At 47.8% G+C, this 13,925-nt stretch overlaps 1 protein-coding gene across 3 annotated transcripts in view; it reads right to left on the reverse strand.

Moving 5' to 3' along the window:
* The window catches only part of NEK8 (NIMA related kinase 8), a 71,766-nt gene that overhangs the window by 5,938 nt on the left and 51,903 nt on the right, over window positions 1-13,925 (reverse strand). For 2 of the 3 annotated variants that reach the window (XM_075589248.1, XM_075589249.1), the window contains exons 12-13: window positions 11,863-12,026; window positions 11,298-11,456 (exon numbers count right to left, since the gene is read on the reverse strand). In XM_075589248.1, the coding sequence (XP_075445363.1) occupies window positions 11,298-11,456; window positions 11,863-12,026 (323 nt within the window). Of the gene's footprint in view, window positions 1-50; window positions 1,134-11,297; window positions 11,457-11,862; window positions 12,027-13,925 lie in introns of all 3 variants that reach the window. The other variant, XR_012799789.1, reaches the window with a different exon arrangement.

A 13,925-nucleotide genomic window follows, 5' to 3' on the forward strand; every position in this document is an offset into this window, starting at 1 on the left:
GAATGCATCCCCGTCCCAAAAAAAACCCCTAACATTTAATGGCTGCACACCTGTCCAAATACTTCAATAATTTCTTCTTCACAGATCCTTCCAAGGATTGTCGGCACACATTTCAAAGTGCAAAATAACATATTACAGAAACAAAACAAAAAAAACTGTGTGAGCAGTTTCAGGGTAATCAACACTTTGTCAGGAGATTGGTATGATAAATATCCTGCTGAAGAACGACTCTGGCCAGTGAGCAACAAACAACTCATTGAGAGGAACTAAAAACAGTCTTATTAATGTCAGTTTCGGTAATACTGGACTTGGGAGTCAAATGTGTAACTTCATATGAGATACAAGTTCTGACCCTCGGGGTTTGCTGGCAGGAAAGAAGTCTGATGTACTTGCTCTGAGAGTGCCCTTGTTGTTGGCAAATCAGACTGAGACACTTTGCCAACAAGTAATCTTCACCCGTCACTTACCTGTTGACCTCAGGAACATCGCAAGAAGGGATTAAGGGGCTTACTTAATAGGGCCCGTGGCGTCCAACTACACTGAGATCAACTGAGGCCTTCCATTGACTTGACCTTATACACATGTTAAATATTTTACTTTGTTGTTTTTTATAACATTTAGGCTGATATCTACTAAGCAGTCTTCTGCCACACCACCCTTGCAGGTGCTGGACGACACCGCGCAGGCCATTGACTTGAATGTGTCTTATAGCAGATGAGTAAATATGGCCCTTAATGGAATGGCAGCCAAATGCTTTGGGGTGTTCTCACGCATTGTAACTCATGTCTTTCATGATAAGATAGTTTCTAAACTCTTGTATGTGCAGCCAAATTGTTACACTACACTTTGTTTTCCTTTTCGGAAACTAATTATGTTCCCATCATTAGCCAGGGAGGCAAAGGGAGAGAACAATAGGTACTGGATAAGATTGTAATTAGAGAACCAAAGTAAACAAACTTATTTACTTGTCAAAGGGTATAAATGTTACTAATAAATTGCTTATTTTTTTTTTTTAATAAACTTTTTTGCCCCGTCTCCATGAACTTAACTTCTGCTTTCTGCATTTCTGGGTTTCTTGGATTTTCAGTTGATTTTACAGTTTGACCCTGCACCAAATGGCTAAAGGGATAGTGCTATGGACATAAGGAAACAAAAACATTTAATTGGCTAAGTTACTCTTTTTAAAACTAACCAATTGGCCACCAATGATGGGCAACAAGATTCATTTATTGTTACTTTTAGAATTAAGATAGAAAGCACATCCCTTACACCAGGGGTGGGAAACTCCAGTTCAAGGGTCACCAACAGGTCAGGTTTTCAGGATATCCCTGCTTCAGCACAAGTGGCTTAGTCTTCAACTGAGCCACCTGTGCTTTAGCAGGGATATCCTGAAAACCTGACCTGTTGTGGCCTTTGAGGACAGGAGTTGCCCACCCCTGCCTTACACTGTTCTCTAGATTACCCTTGGTCTAACCACTCCCAGTTAGAGGACTGTTCAGAAGAAGGGAGTTGGAGAAGGGTAGGAAAGAAACAGTGGGCTCTTTGTCTGTGGAAGGACCGACTTGCCGATGAGTAACACAGTGGTATCATACAAACATCAAGTGGTAAAGGAAGACAATTCCCTGTTAAGTGTCACTTTAACATGCTTATTACGTTTGTAAAAGTGTTTAGCAAATAAAAATACCACTTGTGAGCACAGTCACATGTCTCAAAGGGCTGCAACCCTGCCTTTCCCCATTATCTATTTGCATACAGTGCTTCCACTGCAGCTAGGGATTCTGGGAAATTTCATGCCGCCGCTACTATTTATATTTGCTCTGACCTACTTATTTTCAAAATAAGTGCATCTTTCTACTAGCCTCATTATGTCTCTAACTCTATTCATATATCTCCATCTCTGCTTTCTTCCCCACTTCTCAGTTCACATGAACTCCCTTCTTACCTGCGCCCTCTGTCACTACACAGCTATACCCCCTGCACTAAAACACACCCCTACAAATCAGCCTCACACATTCTCTTCCTTTCCATACTTCGCCTCCTTGCTTCTGGGGATATATCTCTCCCAATCCTGGTCCTTGCCTTATTTCTACATGTTCTCGTCCTCACCTCCCACATGCAACTTCTACTCCTTCTGGTGTTAACCACTCTAACCTCGTACACATCCCCTGCCACCCTCCCTCCTCTCTCCCGTGCCCTTAGAAATGCTCGCTCCCTTTCCAACCAGTTCCTCTGTGTGCATGACTTCTTTCTCTCTCACTCCCTGCTTCTCTTTGCTATAACTGAGACCTGGCTCACTTAGTCTGACTTTGCTCTGGAAGCTGCCCACTCTTATGGTGGCCTTTCTTTCTCCCACACTCCGCGCCCGGATGGCAGGGGTGGAGGCGTGGGGCTCCTGCTCTCCTCTCTCTGCCATTACCGTACCCTTCCTATTCCTCCCTCTCTTGCTTTTCCCTCTTTTTGACACTCACACTGTCCAGATCTTCTCTCCTCTCCCTGTTCACGTGGCGGTCATATATCGCTCACCTACCTCTACTCACCCCCCTTCTGTCTTTCTCTGTCACTTTGAATCCTGGCTCTCTTTCTTTTTCTCCTCAGACTCCCCTGTTCTTCTCCTTGGGGACATCAACTGGCATATTGAGACCTCTCTCTTTCTCTGACCTCACTCTCTCTTTGTCACTCTCTCTTTGTCTGACCTCACTCTCTCTCTCTCTCTCTGACCTCACTCTCTCTCTCTGACCTCACTCTCTCTCTCTCTGACCTCACTCTCTCTCTCTCTCTGACCTCACTCTCTCTCTCTCTCTCTCTCTCTCTCTGACCTCACTCTCTCTCTCTCTCTGACCTCACTCTCTCTCTCTCTCTCTGACCTCACTCTCTCTCTCTCTCTCTGACCTCACTCTCTCTCTCTCTCTCTCTCTCTGACCTCACTCTCTCTCTCTCTCTCTGACCTCACTCTCTCTCTCTCTCTCTCTCTCTGACCTCACTCTCTCTCTCTCTGACCTCACTCTCTCTCTCTCTGACCTCACACTCTCTCTCTCTGACCTCACACTCTCTCTCTCTGACCTCACACTCTCTCTCTCTGACCTCACACTCTCTCTCTCTGACCTCACACTCTCTCTCTCTGACCTCACACTCTCTCTCTCTGACCTCACACTCTCTCTCTCTGACCTCACACTCTCTCTCTCTGACCTCACACTCTCTCTCTGACCTCACACTCTCTCTCTCTGACCTCACACTCTCTCTCTCTGACCTCACACTCTCTCTCTCTCTGACCTCACACTCTCTCTCTCTCTGACCTCACACTCTCTCTCTCTGACCTCACACTCTCTCTCTCTGACCTCACACTCTCTCTCTCTGACCTCACACTCTCTCTCTCTGACCTCACACTCTCTCTCTCTGACCTCACACTCTCTCTCTCTGACCTCACACTCTCTCTCTCTGACCTCACACTCTCTCTCTGACCTCACACTCTCTCTCTCTGACCTCACTCTCTCTCTCTCTGACCTCACTCTCTCTCTCTGACCTCACTCTCTCTCTCTGACCTCTCTCTCTCTCTCTGACCTCACTCTCTCTCTCTGACCTCACTCTCTCTCTCTCTGACCTCACTCTCTCTCTCTGACCTCACTCTCTCTCTCTGACCTCACTCTCTCTCTCTGACCTCACTCTCTCTCTCTCTCTGACCTCACTCTCTCTCTCTCTCTGACCTCTCTCTCTCTCACCTCACTCTCTCTCTGACCTCACTCTCTCTCTGACCTCACTCTCTCTCTCTCTCTGACCTCACTCTCTCTCTCTCTGACCTCACTCTCTCTCTCTCTGACCTCACTCTCTCTCTCTCTGACCTCACTCTCTCTCTCTGACCTCACTCTCTCTCTCTCTGACCTCACTCTCTCTCTCTCTGACCTCACTCTCTCTCTCTCTCTGACCTCACTCTCTCTGATCTCACTCTCTCTCTGACCTCACTCTCTCTCTCTCTGACCTCACTCTCTCTCTCTCTCTCTCTCTGACTTCACTCTCTCTCTCTCTGACCTCACTCTCTCTCTCTCTCTCTCTGACCTCACTGTCTCTCTCTCTCTCACAGACAGACGGACACTCTCTCTCACAGACAGACACTCTCACTCTCAGACAGACACTCTCACTCTCTCAGACAGACACTCTCACTCTCTCAGACAGACACTCTCACTCTCTCAGACAGACACTCTCACTCTCTCAGACAGACACTCTACCTCTCTCAGACAGACACTCTACCTCTCTCAGACAGACACTCTCTCACTCTCTCAGAGACACTCTCTCTCTCTCACACTCTCTCTCAGGGAGGGAGGAAAGGCATGAGATCCGTGCAGGCAGCTCCCTGCACACAGACACACACACAAAAATCTCTGACCCCTCTCTCTCTGACCTCACTCTCTCTCTCTCTCTGACCTCACTCTCTCTCTCTCTCTGACCTCTCTCTCTCTCTGACCTCTCTCTGACCTCACTCTCTCTCTCTCTCTCTGACCTCACACTCTCTCTCTTTGACCTCACACTCTCTCTCTCTGACCTCACACTCTCTCTCTCTGACCTCACACTCTCTCTCTCTGACCTCACTCTCTCTCTCTGACCTCTCTCTCTCTCTCTCTGACCTCTCTCTCTCTCTCTCTGACCTCTCTCTCTCTCTCTCTCTCTCTGACCTCACACTCTCTCTCTCTGACCTCACACTCTCTCTCTCTGACCTCACACTCTCTCTCTCTGACCTCACACTCTCTCTCTCTGACCTCACACTCTCTCTCTCTGACCTCACACTCTCTCTCTCTGACCTCACACTCTCTCTCTCTGACCTCACACTCTCTCTCTCTGACCTCACACTCTCTCTGACCTCACACTCTCTCTGACCTCACACTCTCTCTGACCTCACACTCTCTCTGACCTCACACTCTCTCTCTCTGACCTCACACTTTCTCTCTCTGACCTCACACTCTCTCTCTCTGACCTCACTCTCTCTCTCTCTCTGACCTCACACTCTCTCTCTCTGACCTCACACTCTCTCTCTCTGACCTCACACTCTCTCTCTCTGACCTCACACTCTCTCTCTCTGACCTCACACTCTCTCTCTCTGACCTCACACTCTCTCTCTCTGACCTCACACTCTCTCTCTCTGACCTCACACTCTCTCTCTCTGACCTCACACTCTCTCTCTCTGACCTCACACTCTCTCTGACCTCACACTCTCTCTGACCTCACACTCTCTCTCTCTGACCTCACACTCTCTCTCTCTGACCTCACACTTTCTCTCTCTGACCTCACACTCTCTCTCTCTGACCTCACTCTCTCTCTCTGACCTCACTCTCTCTCTCTGACCTCACTCTCTCTCTCTCTGACCTCACTCTCTCTCTCTGACCTCACTCTCTCTCTCTGACCTCACTCTCTCTCTCTCTCTCTGACCTCACTCTCTCTCTCTCTCTGACCTCACTCTCTCTCTCTCTGACCTCACTCTCTCTCTCTCTCTGACCTCACACTTTCTCTCTCTGACCTCACACTCTCTCTCTCTGACCTCACTCTCTCTCTCTGACCTCACTCTCTCTCTCTCTGACCTCACTCTCTCTCTCTGACCTCACTCTCTCTCTCTGACCTCACTCTCTCTCTCTCTCTCTCTCTCTGACCTCACTCTCTCTCTCTCTCTGACCTCACTCTCTCTCTCTCTGACCTCACTCTCTCTCTCTCTGACCTCACTCTCTCTCTCTCTCTGACCTCACTCTCTCTCTCTCTCTGACCTCACTCTCTCTCTGACCTCACTCTCTCTCTGACCTCACTCTCTCTCTGACCTCACTCTCTCTCTGACCTCACTCTCTCTCTCTCTGACCTCACTCTCTCTCTCTCTGACCTCACTCTCTCTCTCTCTGACCTCACTCTCTCTCTCTCTGACCTCACTCTCTCTCTCTCTGACCTCACTCTCTCTCTCTCTGACCTCACTCTCTCTCTCTCTGACCTCACTCTCTCTCTCTCTGACCTCACTCTCTCTCTCTCTGACCTCACTCTCTCTCTCTCTGACCTCACTCTCACTCTCTCTCTGACCTCACTCTCTCTCTCTCTCTGACCTCACTCTCTCTCTCTCTGACCTCACTCTCTCTCTCTCTGACCTCACTCTCTCTCTCTCTGACCTCACTCTCTCTCTCTCTGACCTCACTCTCTCTCTCTCTGACCTCACTCTCTCTCTCTCTCTCTGACTTCACTCTCTCTCTCTCTCTCTGACCTCACTCTCTCTCTCTCTCTGACCTCACTCTCTCTCTCTCTGACCTCACTGTCTCTCTCTCTCTCACAGACAGATGGACACTCTCTCTCACAGACAGACACTCTCACTCTCAGACAGACACTCTCACTCTCTCAGACAGACACTCTACCTCTCTCAGACAGACACTCTCTCACTCTCTCAGAGACACACTCTCTCTCTCACACTCTCTCTCAGGGAGGGAGGAAAGGCATGAGATCCGTGCAGGCAGCTCCCTGCACACAGACACACACACACAAATAAATACACACACACACACACACACACACACAAAAACACACACACAAATAAATACACACACACACACAAATAAATACACACACAAATAAATACACACACACACACACACAGATACACACACACCGATGCAGATACACACACACAAATAAATACACACAGATACAGGGGGGTGGGGGAGGGTATGGCTGAACGGCCCGGTCTCTGCACGGGGGAGGTCAGTGCTGCGGGGGCCTGTGGCACGTGGGGGAGGGAGGGCCAGTGTGCTGCGGGGAGGGAGGACCGGTGTGCTGCGGGGAGGGAGGGCTGGTGTGCTGCGGTGAGGGAGGGCCGGTGTGCTGCGGCGAGGGAGGTCCGGTGTGCTGCGGGGAGGGAGGTCCGGTGTGCTGCGGGGAGGGAGGGCCGGTGTGCTGCGGGGAGGGAGGGCCGGTGTGCTGCGGGGAGGGAGTTCCGGTGTGCTGCAGCGAGGGAGGGCCGGTGTGCTGCGGGGAGGGAGGGGAAGGGTGTGAGGCTGCAGTGCTGCTGGGAGACATCTGTCTCCCGGTGCTGCTCCTCCAGCGTGCGCGCCGGGCCTCCCTCTCTCAGCGTCGCTGAGCCGAGCTGAACAGATGCACAAAGCCCCTGCATCTGTAATCAGCGCGGCTATAGTTCCTCCGGCCTGGGACATAATAAGCGCTTAGGTGCTGCTGCTCGCTCTTGCTTGCTGCCGCTCGCTCTACCAGGAGCTTTTTGCTGTCCTGGCAGAGGAGACAGCAAGCACGCTTGGGAGGAGGGTATCACTGTGTGTGTGTGTCACTTGGTAGCTGTCAGTGTGTGTGTGTCAGTGTGTGTGTGTCAGTGTGTGTGTGTCAGTGTGTGTGTCAGTGTGTCAGTGTGTGTGTGTGTGTATATTATATAATATTTTAAAAATTAAAAAAAAAAGACATGTGAGAATAAATTATTTATTAACATTGTGCAACTTTGATAAATATATTCACACGCACACACCACACATCCATATATACACCACACATACATATATATATATAGATATAGATATATATACACACACACACACACCCCCCTGCAGCCCATTTTTCACACACACACACACACACACACACACACACACACACACACACACACACACACACACACACACACACACACACACACACACACACACACACCCTGCAGCCCGTTTTTCTCACACCCCCACACCCCCTGCAGCCCGTTTTTCACACACACACACACACACACACACACACACACACACACACACACACACACACACACACACACACACACACACACACACACACTGCAGCCCGTTTTTCTCACACACACACACACACACACACACACACCCTGCAGCCCGTTTTACACACACACACACACACACACACACACACACACACACACACACACACACACACACCCTGCAGCCCGTTTTTCACACACACACACACACACACACACACACACACACACACACACACACACACACACACACACACACACACACACACACACACACACCCTGCAGCCCGTTTTACACACACACACACACACACTGCAGCCCGTTTTTCACACACACACACACACACACACACACACACACACACACACACACACACACACACACACACACACACACCTTGCATCACCCACCTTGGACCTTGCACCACCCACCTTGGACCTTGATGCTGCCTCTGTCTGGTGGCTCTGTAGTTGCAATGCCGGGCAGGCTGCAGCCCCATTGGATGGGAGAGGTCACGTGACCGCTCCTCTGTTTCTCCTCGGAGGTTTTTTTTTTTTTTTTTAAGTTAACTACTGTAGCAGCCCTTGTTTCCCGCTGCTGGCGGCCCTGATCGCGGCGCCCCTCCAGCCAAGCCGCGGCGCGCACAGTTTGGGAAACACTGCTAACCCCTTCTTTTGGCCTTCAACAGTGTACTGCAGCCAGCACCCACAAGGATGGCCACTACCTTGATCCGGTTTTCACTAAAAACTTTTCGCTCTCTTGATTTCTCCATTTCCCCCCTTCCTCTCTCTGACCATCACCTCATCTCATTTTCTCTCACTTCTCCCCTTCTCCACCTCAATCTGCCCCTCGTTTCTGCAGAAACCTGCGCTCTATTAACCTACCAGCTTTTGATTCCACTTTACGCTCCTCCCTCAGCTCTGCTCCAGACCCTGACAACCTGGTCAGGAACTACAACTCCGCCCTATCCTCTCTTGATCTACATGTCTCGCTTTCTCTCTGCCGTTCTCGCCCTTCTAACCCCAGACCCTGGCTAAATTTCCACACGCGCATGCTGCGTTCCTCCACTCGTTTCTCTGAACGCCTCTGGAGGAAATCTCACACTCTCGCAGACTTCCTTCACTACAAATTTATGCTATCCTGTTTCAACTCTGCCCTCTCTCCAGCTAAACAAACCTATCTCTCTTCACTAATCAACACTCACAAGTCTAACCCACGCCGACTCTTCTCTGCCTGACTCCCTACTCAGACCACCCTCTGCTGCCTGACTTTGCCGACTATTTCAATAAAAATAAGGTAGAATTCATACGTCAGGACATCCCCTCTGTATTCTCCCCATCCTACACCTCTACCTAACTCTTCTCCTGCCTTCCTTGACTCTTTTTCCACTGTCTCAGAGGAGGATGTGTCTCTGTTGATCGCCTCTTCTCCCTCTACCACTTGCCCTCTTGACCCCATTCCCTTCCATCTCCTAAAACCTCTTGCTCCTACTATAATCCCTACGCTCACACACATTTTTACCTCCTCCCTCTGCTCTGGAACCTTTCCATCCTCCTTCAAACATGCAACAGTCATACCATTACTCAAAAATAGCAAGCTTGACCCTACCTGTCTTTCTAACTATCGACCTGCCTCCCTCCTGCCTTTTGCCTCTAAACTCCTTGAACGTCTTGTATTCTCTCGATTGCTCCATTTTCTCAACACCTATTCTCTCCTAGACCCTCTACAATCAGGCTTCCGCACTGCTCACTCCACTGAAACAGCCCTCACTAAAATAACTGACGACCTCCATGCTGCCAAAGACAAAGGTCATTACACTCTGCTCATATTACTCGACCTCTCTGCAGCATTTGACACCGTGGACCACCCTCTTCTCCTTCATATTCTCCATACTCTTGGTATTCGGAAAAAAGCTCTATCCTGGATCTCATCCTACCTCTCCCATCGTACTTTCAGTGTCTCTTCTGCTAACACTTCCTCCTCCTCTATTGATCTCTCTGTGGGGGTACACCAGGGCTCTGTCCTGGGACCTCTTCTCTTTTCTCTGTACACACTCTCTCTAGGTGACCTAATAACAACTTTTGGGTTTAATTATCACCTCTATGCTGACGACACACAAATATACTTTTCAACACCCGACCTTACACCTGCTGTACAAACCAAAGTTTCTGAATGTCTCTCTGCTATATCATCCTGGATGGCCTTCCGCCGCCTTAAACTCAACATGGCTAAAACAGAGCTCCTCATACTTCCTCCCAAACCTGGCCCTACTACCTCCTTCCACATTACTGTTGGAACTACGATCATTTACCCAGTAGCCCAAGCACGCTGCCTAGGGGTCACACTCGACTCCTCTCTCACATTCGCCCCTTACATTCAAAACATTTCTAAAACTTGTCGCTTTTTCCTCCGCAATATAACTAAGATACGCCCTTCCCTCTGTTGCTCGACTGCTAAAATGTCGACTCAGGCCCTCATTCTCTCCCGTCTTGATTACTGTAACCTCCTGCTGTCCGTCCTTCCTGCCTCTCACCTGTCTCCCCTACAATCTATCCTAAATGCTGCTGCCAGAATCACTCTACTCTTTCCTAGATCTGTCTCAGCATCTCCCCTCATGAAATCCCTCTCCTGGCTTCCGATCAAATCCCGCATCTCACACTCTATTCTTCTCCTCACTTTTTAAGCTTTACACTCTTCTGCCCCTCCTTACATCTCAGCCCTAATTTCTCGTTATGCACCATCCAGACTCTTGCGTTCTTCTCAAGGATGTCTTCTTTCTACCCCCTTTGTATCTAAAGCCCTCTCCCGCCTTAAACCCTTTTCACTGACTGCCCCACACCTCTGGAATGCCCTTCCCCTCAGTACCCGACTAGCACCCTCTCTATCCACCTTTAAGACCCACCTTAAGACACACTTGCTTAAAGAAGCATATGAATAGCACTGTGGATATTCTGAATACATGATACATAAAGTTTGGCCCCCTGCAGACGCACTTACCAGAACTCCCTCCTACTGTCTCTGTACGTTCTCCCTACCTACCAATTAGACTGTAAGCTCCTCGGGGCAGGGACTCCTCTTCCTTAACGTTACTTTTATGTCTAAAGCACTTATTCCCATGATCTGTTATTTATATTATCTGTTATTTATTTGATTACCACATGTATTACTACTGTGAAGCGCTATGTAAATTAATGGCGCTATATAAATAAAGACATACAATACAATACAATAGCAAACAAAACCCTATTTAAAATATAGAATGGAATTTATTAACTTTTGCAGCAGCACAGCAATGTTTTGAGAATCTGTGGATTCACCGAAACATTTGCTGAAAGTGACAAGCCATATAGATTTACACATTCAATAGGTTTGATAGATGTTAACATCTATCGGGATAATTAAACGCTATCCCAATGAAGCCAAAGGCTGTTGCCATTCTGATTATGTTTTTGGCATTCATGGACATGAAGAGATCTGAACTGTGAGATCCACGACAGTCATACAATATTTATGCTCTGCACATAACTGTATAACACACACCAACACCAAACTTTGTCTCACCTGCGCCAACGGCAACAGTAAAGGCATCCCCACACGCCACCATTGTCACCTTTAAGCCTTGTGGCGCGCTCACGAGATAGGGCACACGGCTGTGTCGGTGAGCGCTGGTACCCAGCTGACCATGTTGGTTACTGCCAAAGATGTAACACTGACCCAGCGCTAAAAAGAGAGGAGAAGCCAAGCAGCAAAGTGAAGAGACAGAGGGACATATACTGGGCTCTTCTGCTCATGTGAGCAGCAATACCTCATTAATCTCCCCTCCACCACATCTGTGTATGTTTGCTAAAACATCAGTGTGTGTCAACAGAGATGTTAGCTTCAGTAAAGTAAAAATGAGTACAGAATGGTCTTCGTTATTCACAAAAGCATAGTGGTGTTAGTCATTCAACTGTCTGCCTGATTAGGAACAGTAAAGCCTATTGTGAACACTAGGGGTTGTCTCACCTTCTCTACACATTTCTGCATACAATATATCTCTCCCCTCTCTACCTCATCTTCCATCTCTCGCTATATATCTTCTCCACTGTTTTGCCAGCCGCTTTAGTGTTTCTTTCATTTTCCTCACCTGTCACTGCAGCAGAATGGGAGGTCCCCACATCTGCGGATAGGATGGGCTCTAGATTCAGAGGAGCCGATTGGACGGGAGTGAAGGTGTAGGCCTCTTCCACTTGATCCTCCTGGGGGGGCTCATTCCCAGCAGAGATGTGATCCATGCCCAGTTTGTTAAACCTGCCAAGACCAGTGTGATAGCTCAGGAGCAAAAGGAGAAGTCGCGCTTAGACAACAATATGTACTTTAAAAGGAGCAATCCAAGCGGCAAATTTAAAAAAAAATCTATATATAATTGAAGCAGGGGTTCTAGGAAGCTGAACCCCATTAACTTCAGCTCCGGGAACCCCCTACTTCCGGAGATACTTACCTCCAAAGTAAGTGCCGGTAGCCGCTCTGGCTCAGCAAGCAGGGATTTCAAGTTTGAAGCTCCCGTGTCAATAGGAATCCGCACCGATGACATCACGGCTTCCTATTGGTCCGCAGGGCCCGAGATTTCTGAACAGAGGACATATTGTGAACACTGGTAGCCGAGGAGAGCGGCTACCGGCACCTAATTCGCAGATAAGTATCTCCGGAAGCAGTGGGGCCCCGGAGCTGAAATTAATGGGGTTCAGCTCCGGAGACCCCCTGCTTCAACCCTATATAAACATTTGCCACCTTGGATTGCCTCTTTAATAGTGGTACAGAAGACGCCAAAATGATTTACTTCAATACCAATAATTAATTGTGGTGTTAAATAAACAAACCTAATGTAAGGATAGAGGACTGCTCATAGCTAGTTGTACATGTTTATTATATAAACCCCTACAAACCCCGAGAGACCCAGGGGTGCGCTACAGAGAACAAAATAAACACATATGGATGTAAAAAAAATCGCAGTGTTCAACTTCGAATGCACTCAAATGGGCAGTCAAAATAAAAACAAACTTTTAATATAGGTCTCAAGGTAAAAAGAAGATATTACAGTGTAAGACGTAAAATAAAACTCTTGTTTTATAGAGAATCCTGTAGGGAGTTGCTGTCAAAACATATTCTCCACAAGGAGTGGAGAAATAGTATGCAGATGCTAGTATATTATTTTAGTGCTGATATACAGATCGTTTATAAAGTCTCTAATGACCACAGACAGGCACCTCAGTAAGTCACATAACATGAACCTACTAGCTATGTACTGTTGAAGTGTAAACAAATGTAAGCACTTTACAATGTCATAAATCGCTCTTCTGAAGTTAGTTTTGTAACAGAAGCTTTACATGGTGTTGAAGACTGATTAATATGTATTTCAGTTCAGCAGTAACACTATAGCATTACAATTCTCACTATTTGTATATCGAATATACCGTTCCTATGTTGATTGTTGAATTTAGCCTTTCCTCTGCATTAATATTGGATAGATCTGCATTTTAACGATTCAGTCAACCATGGTATTGTTAAAATAATAAAGTTCACATTGAAGGCAAATTAATTTTAAAGTGTATTAGATAGCTGCCTCAGTGTAACTATATGCACACAGCCCACCGATATTACAGCTAGTATCAGATACCGTGGCATATATACACATTGGCTGGCTGAGACGGGTTCCTTCTATGCTTTGTGCTAGATAATCAAGGATAGTATTGGTAAAAACAGCGAAACATCCCATCTAGCATTTGAAGTCTGTCCTTCCGGATGGATCCCTGACGAAGCAAAACGTATGTCGGGCTTTCACAAAGTCAAAGTGGTGACGGCTTAGGCATAGAGTGGAGGGACGGAATTAAAACGTGTTTGTATCAATATAATCCTAGATTTTCTCACACAAGTCAGGGAAAGAAACAAACAGTCTCAGATAGCGATGTGTGTATATGCTACAGTATGTGATGTTAACCCTCCATCCCCATTGGGACCAGCTGTTGCGGCTGGACCAATCTTCACCCTATGCAACATTCCCCCCCCCCCCCCCACCAAAACCTTAATGGTATTAGCCGTCGGGCTGGTCCATATTCCAACTTGAGATATACTCCATCCCACAATGAGCAACCACTTTATCTTCTCGTTTCTACATTGTCCCTCATTCCTTCTAGATTGTGAACCCACAAG

Source organism: Ascaphus truei, chromosome 3 (assembly GCF_040206685.1).
Source record: "Ascaphus truei isolate aAscTru1 chromosome 3, aAscTru1.hap1, whole genome shotgun sequence".
NCBI classification, from domain to species: Eukaryota; Metazoa; Chordata; class Amphibia; order Anura; family Ascaphidae; genus Ascaphus; species Ascaphus truei.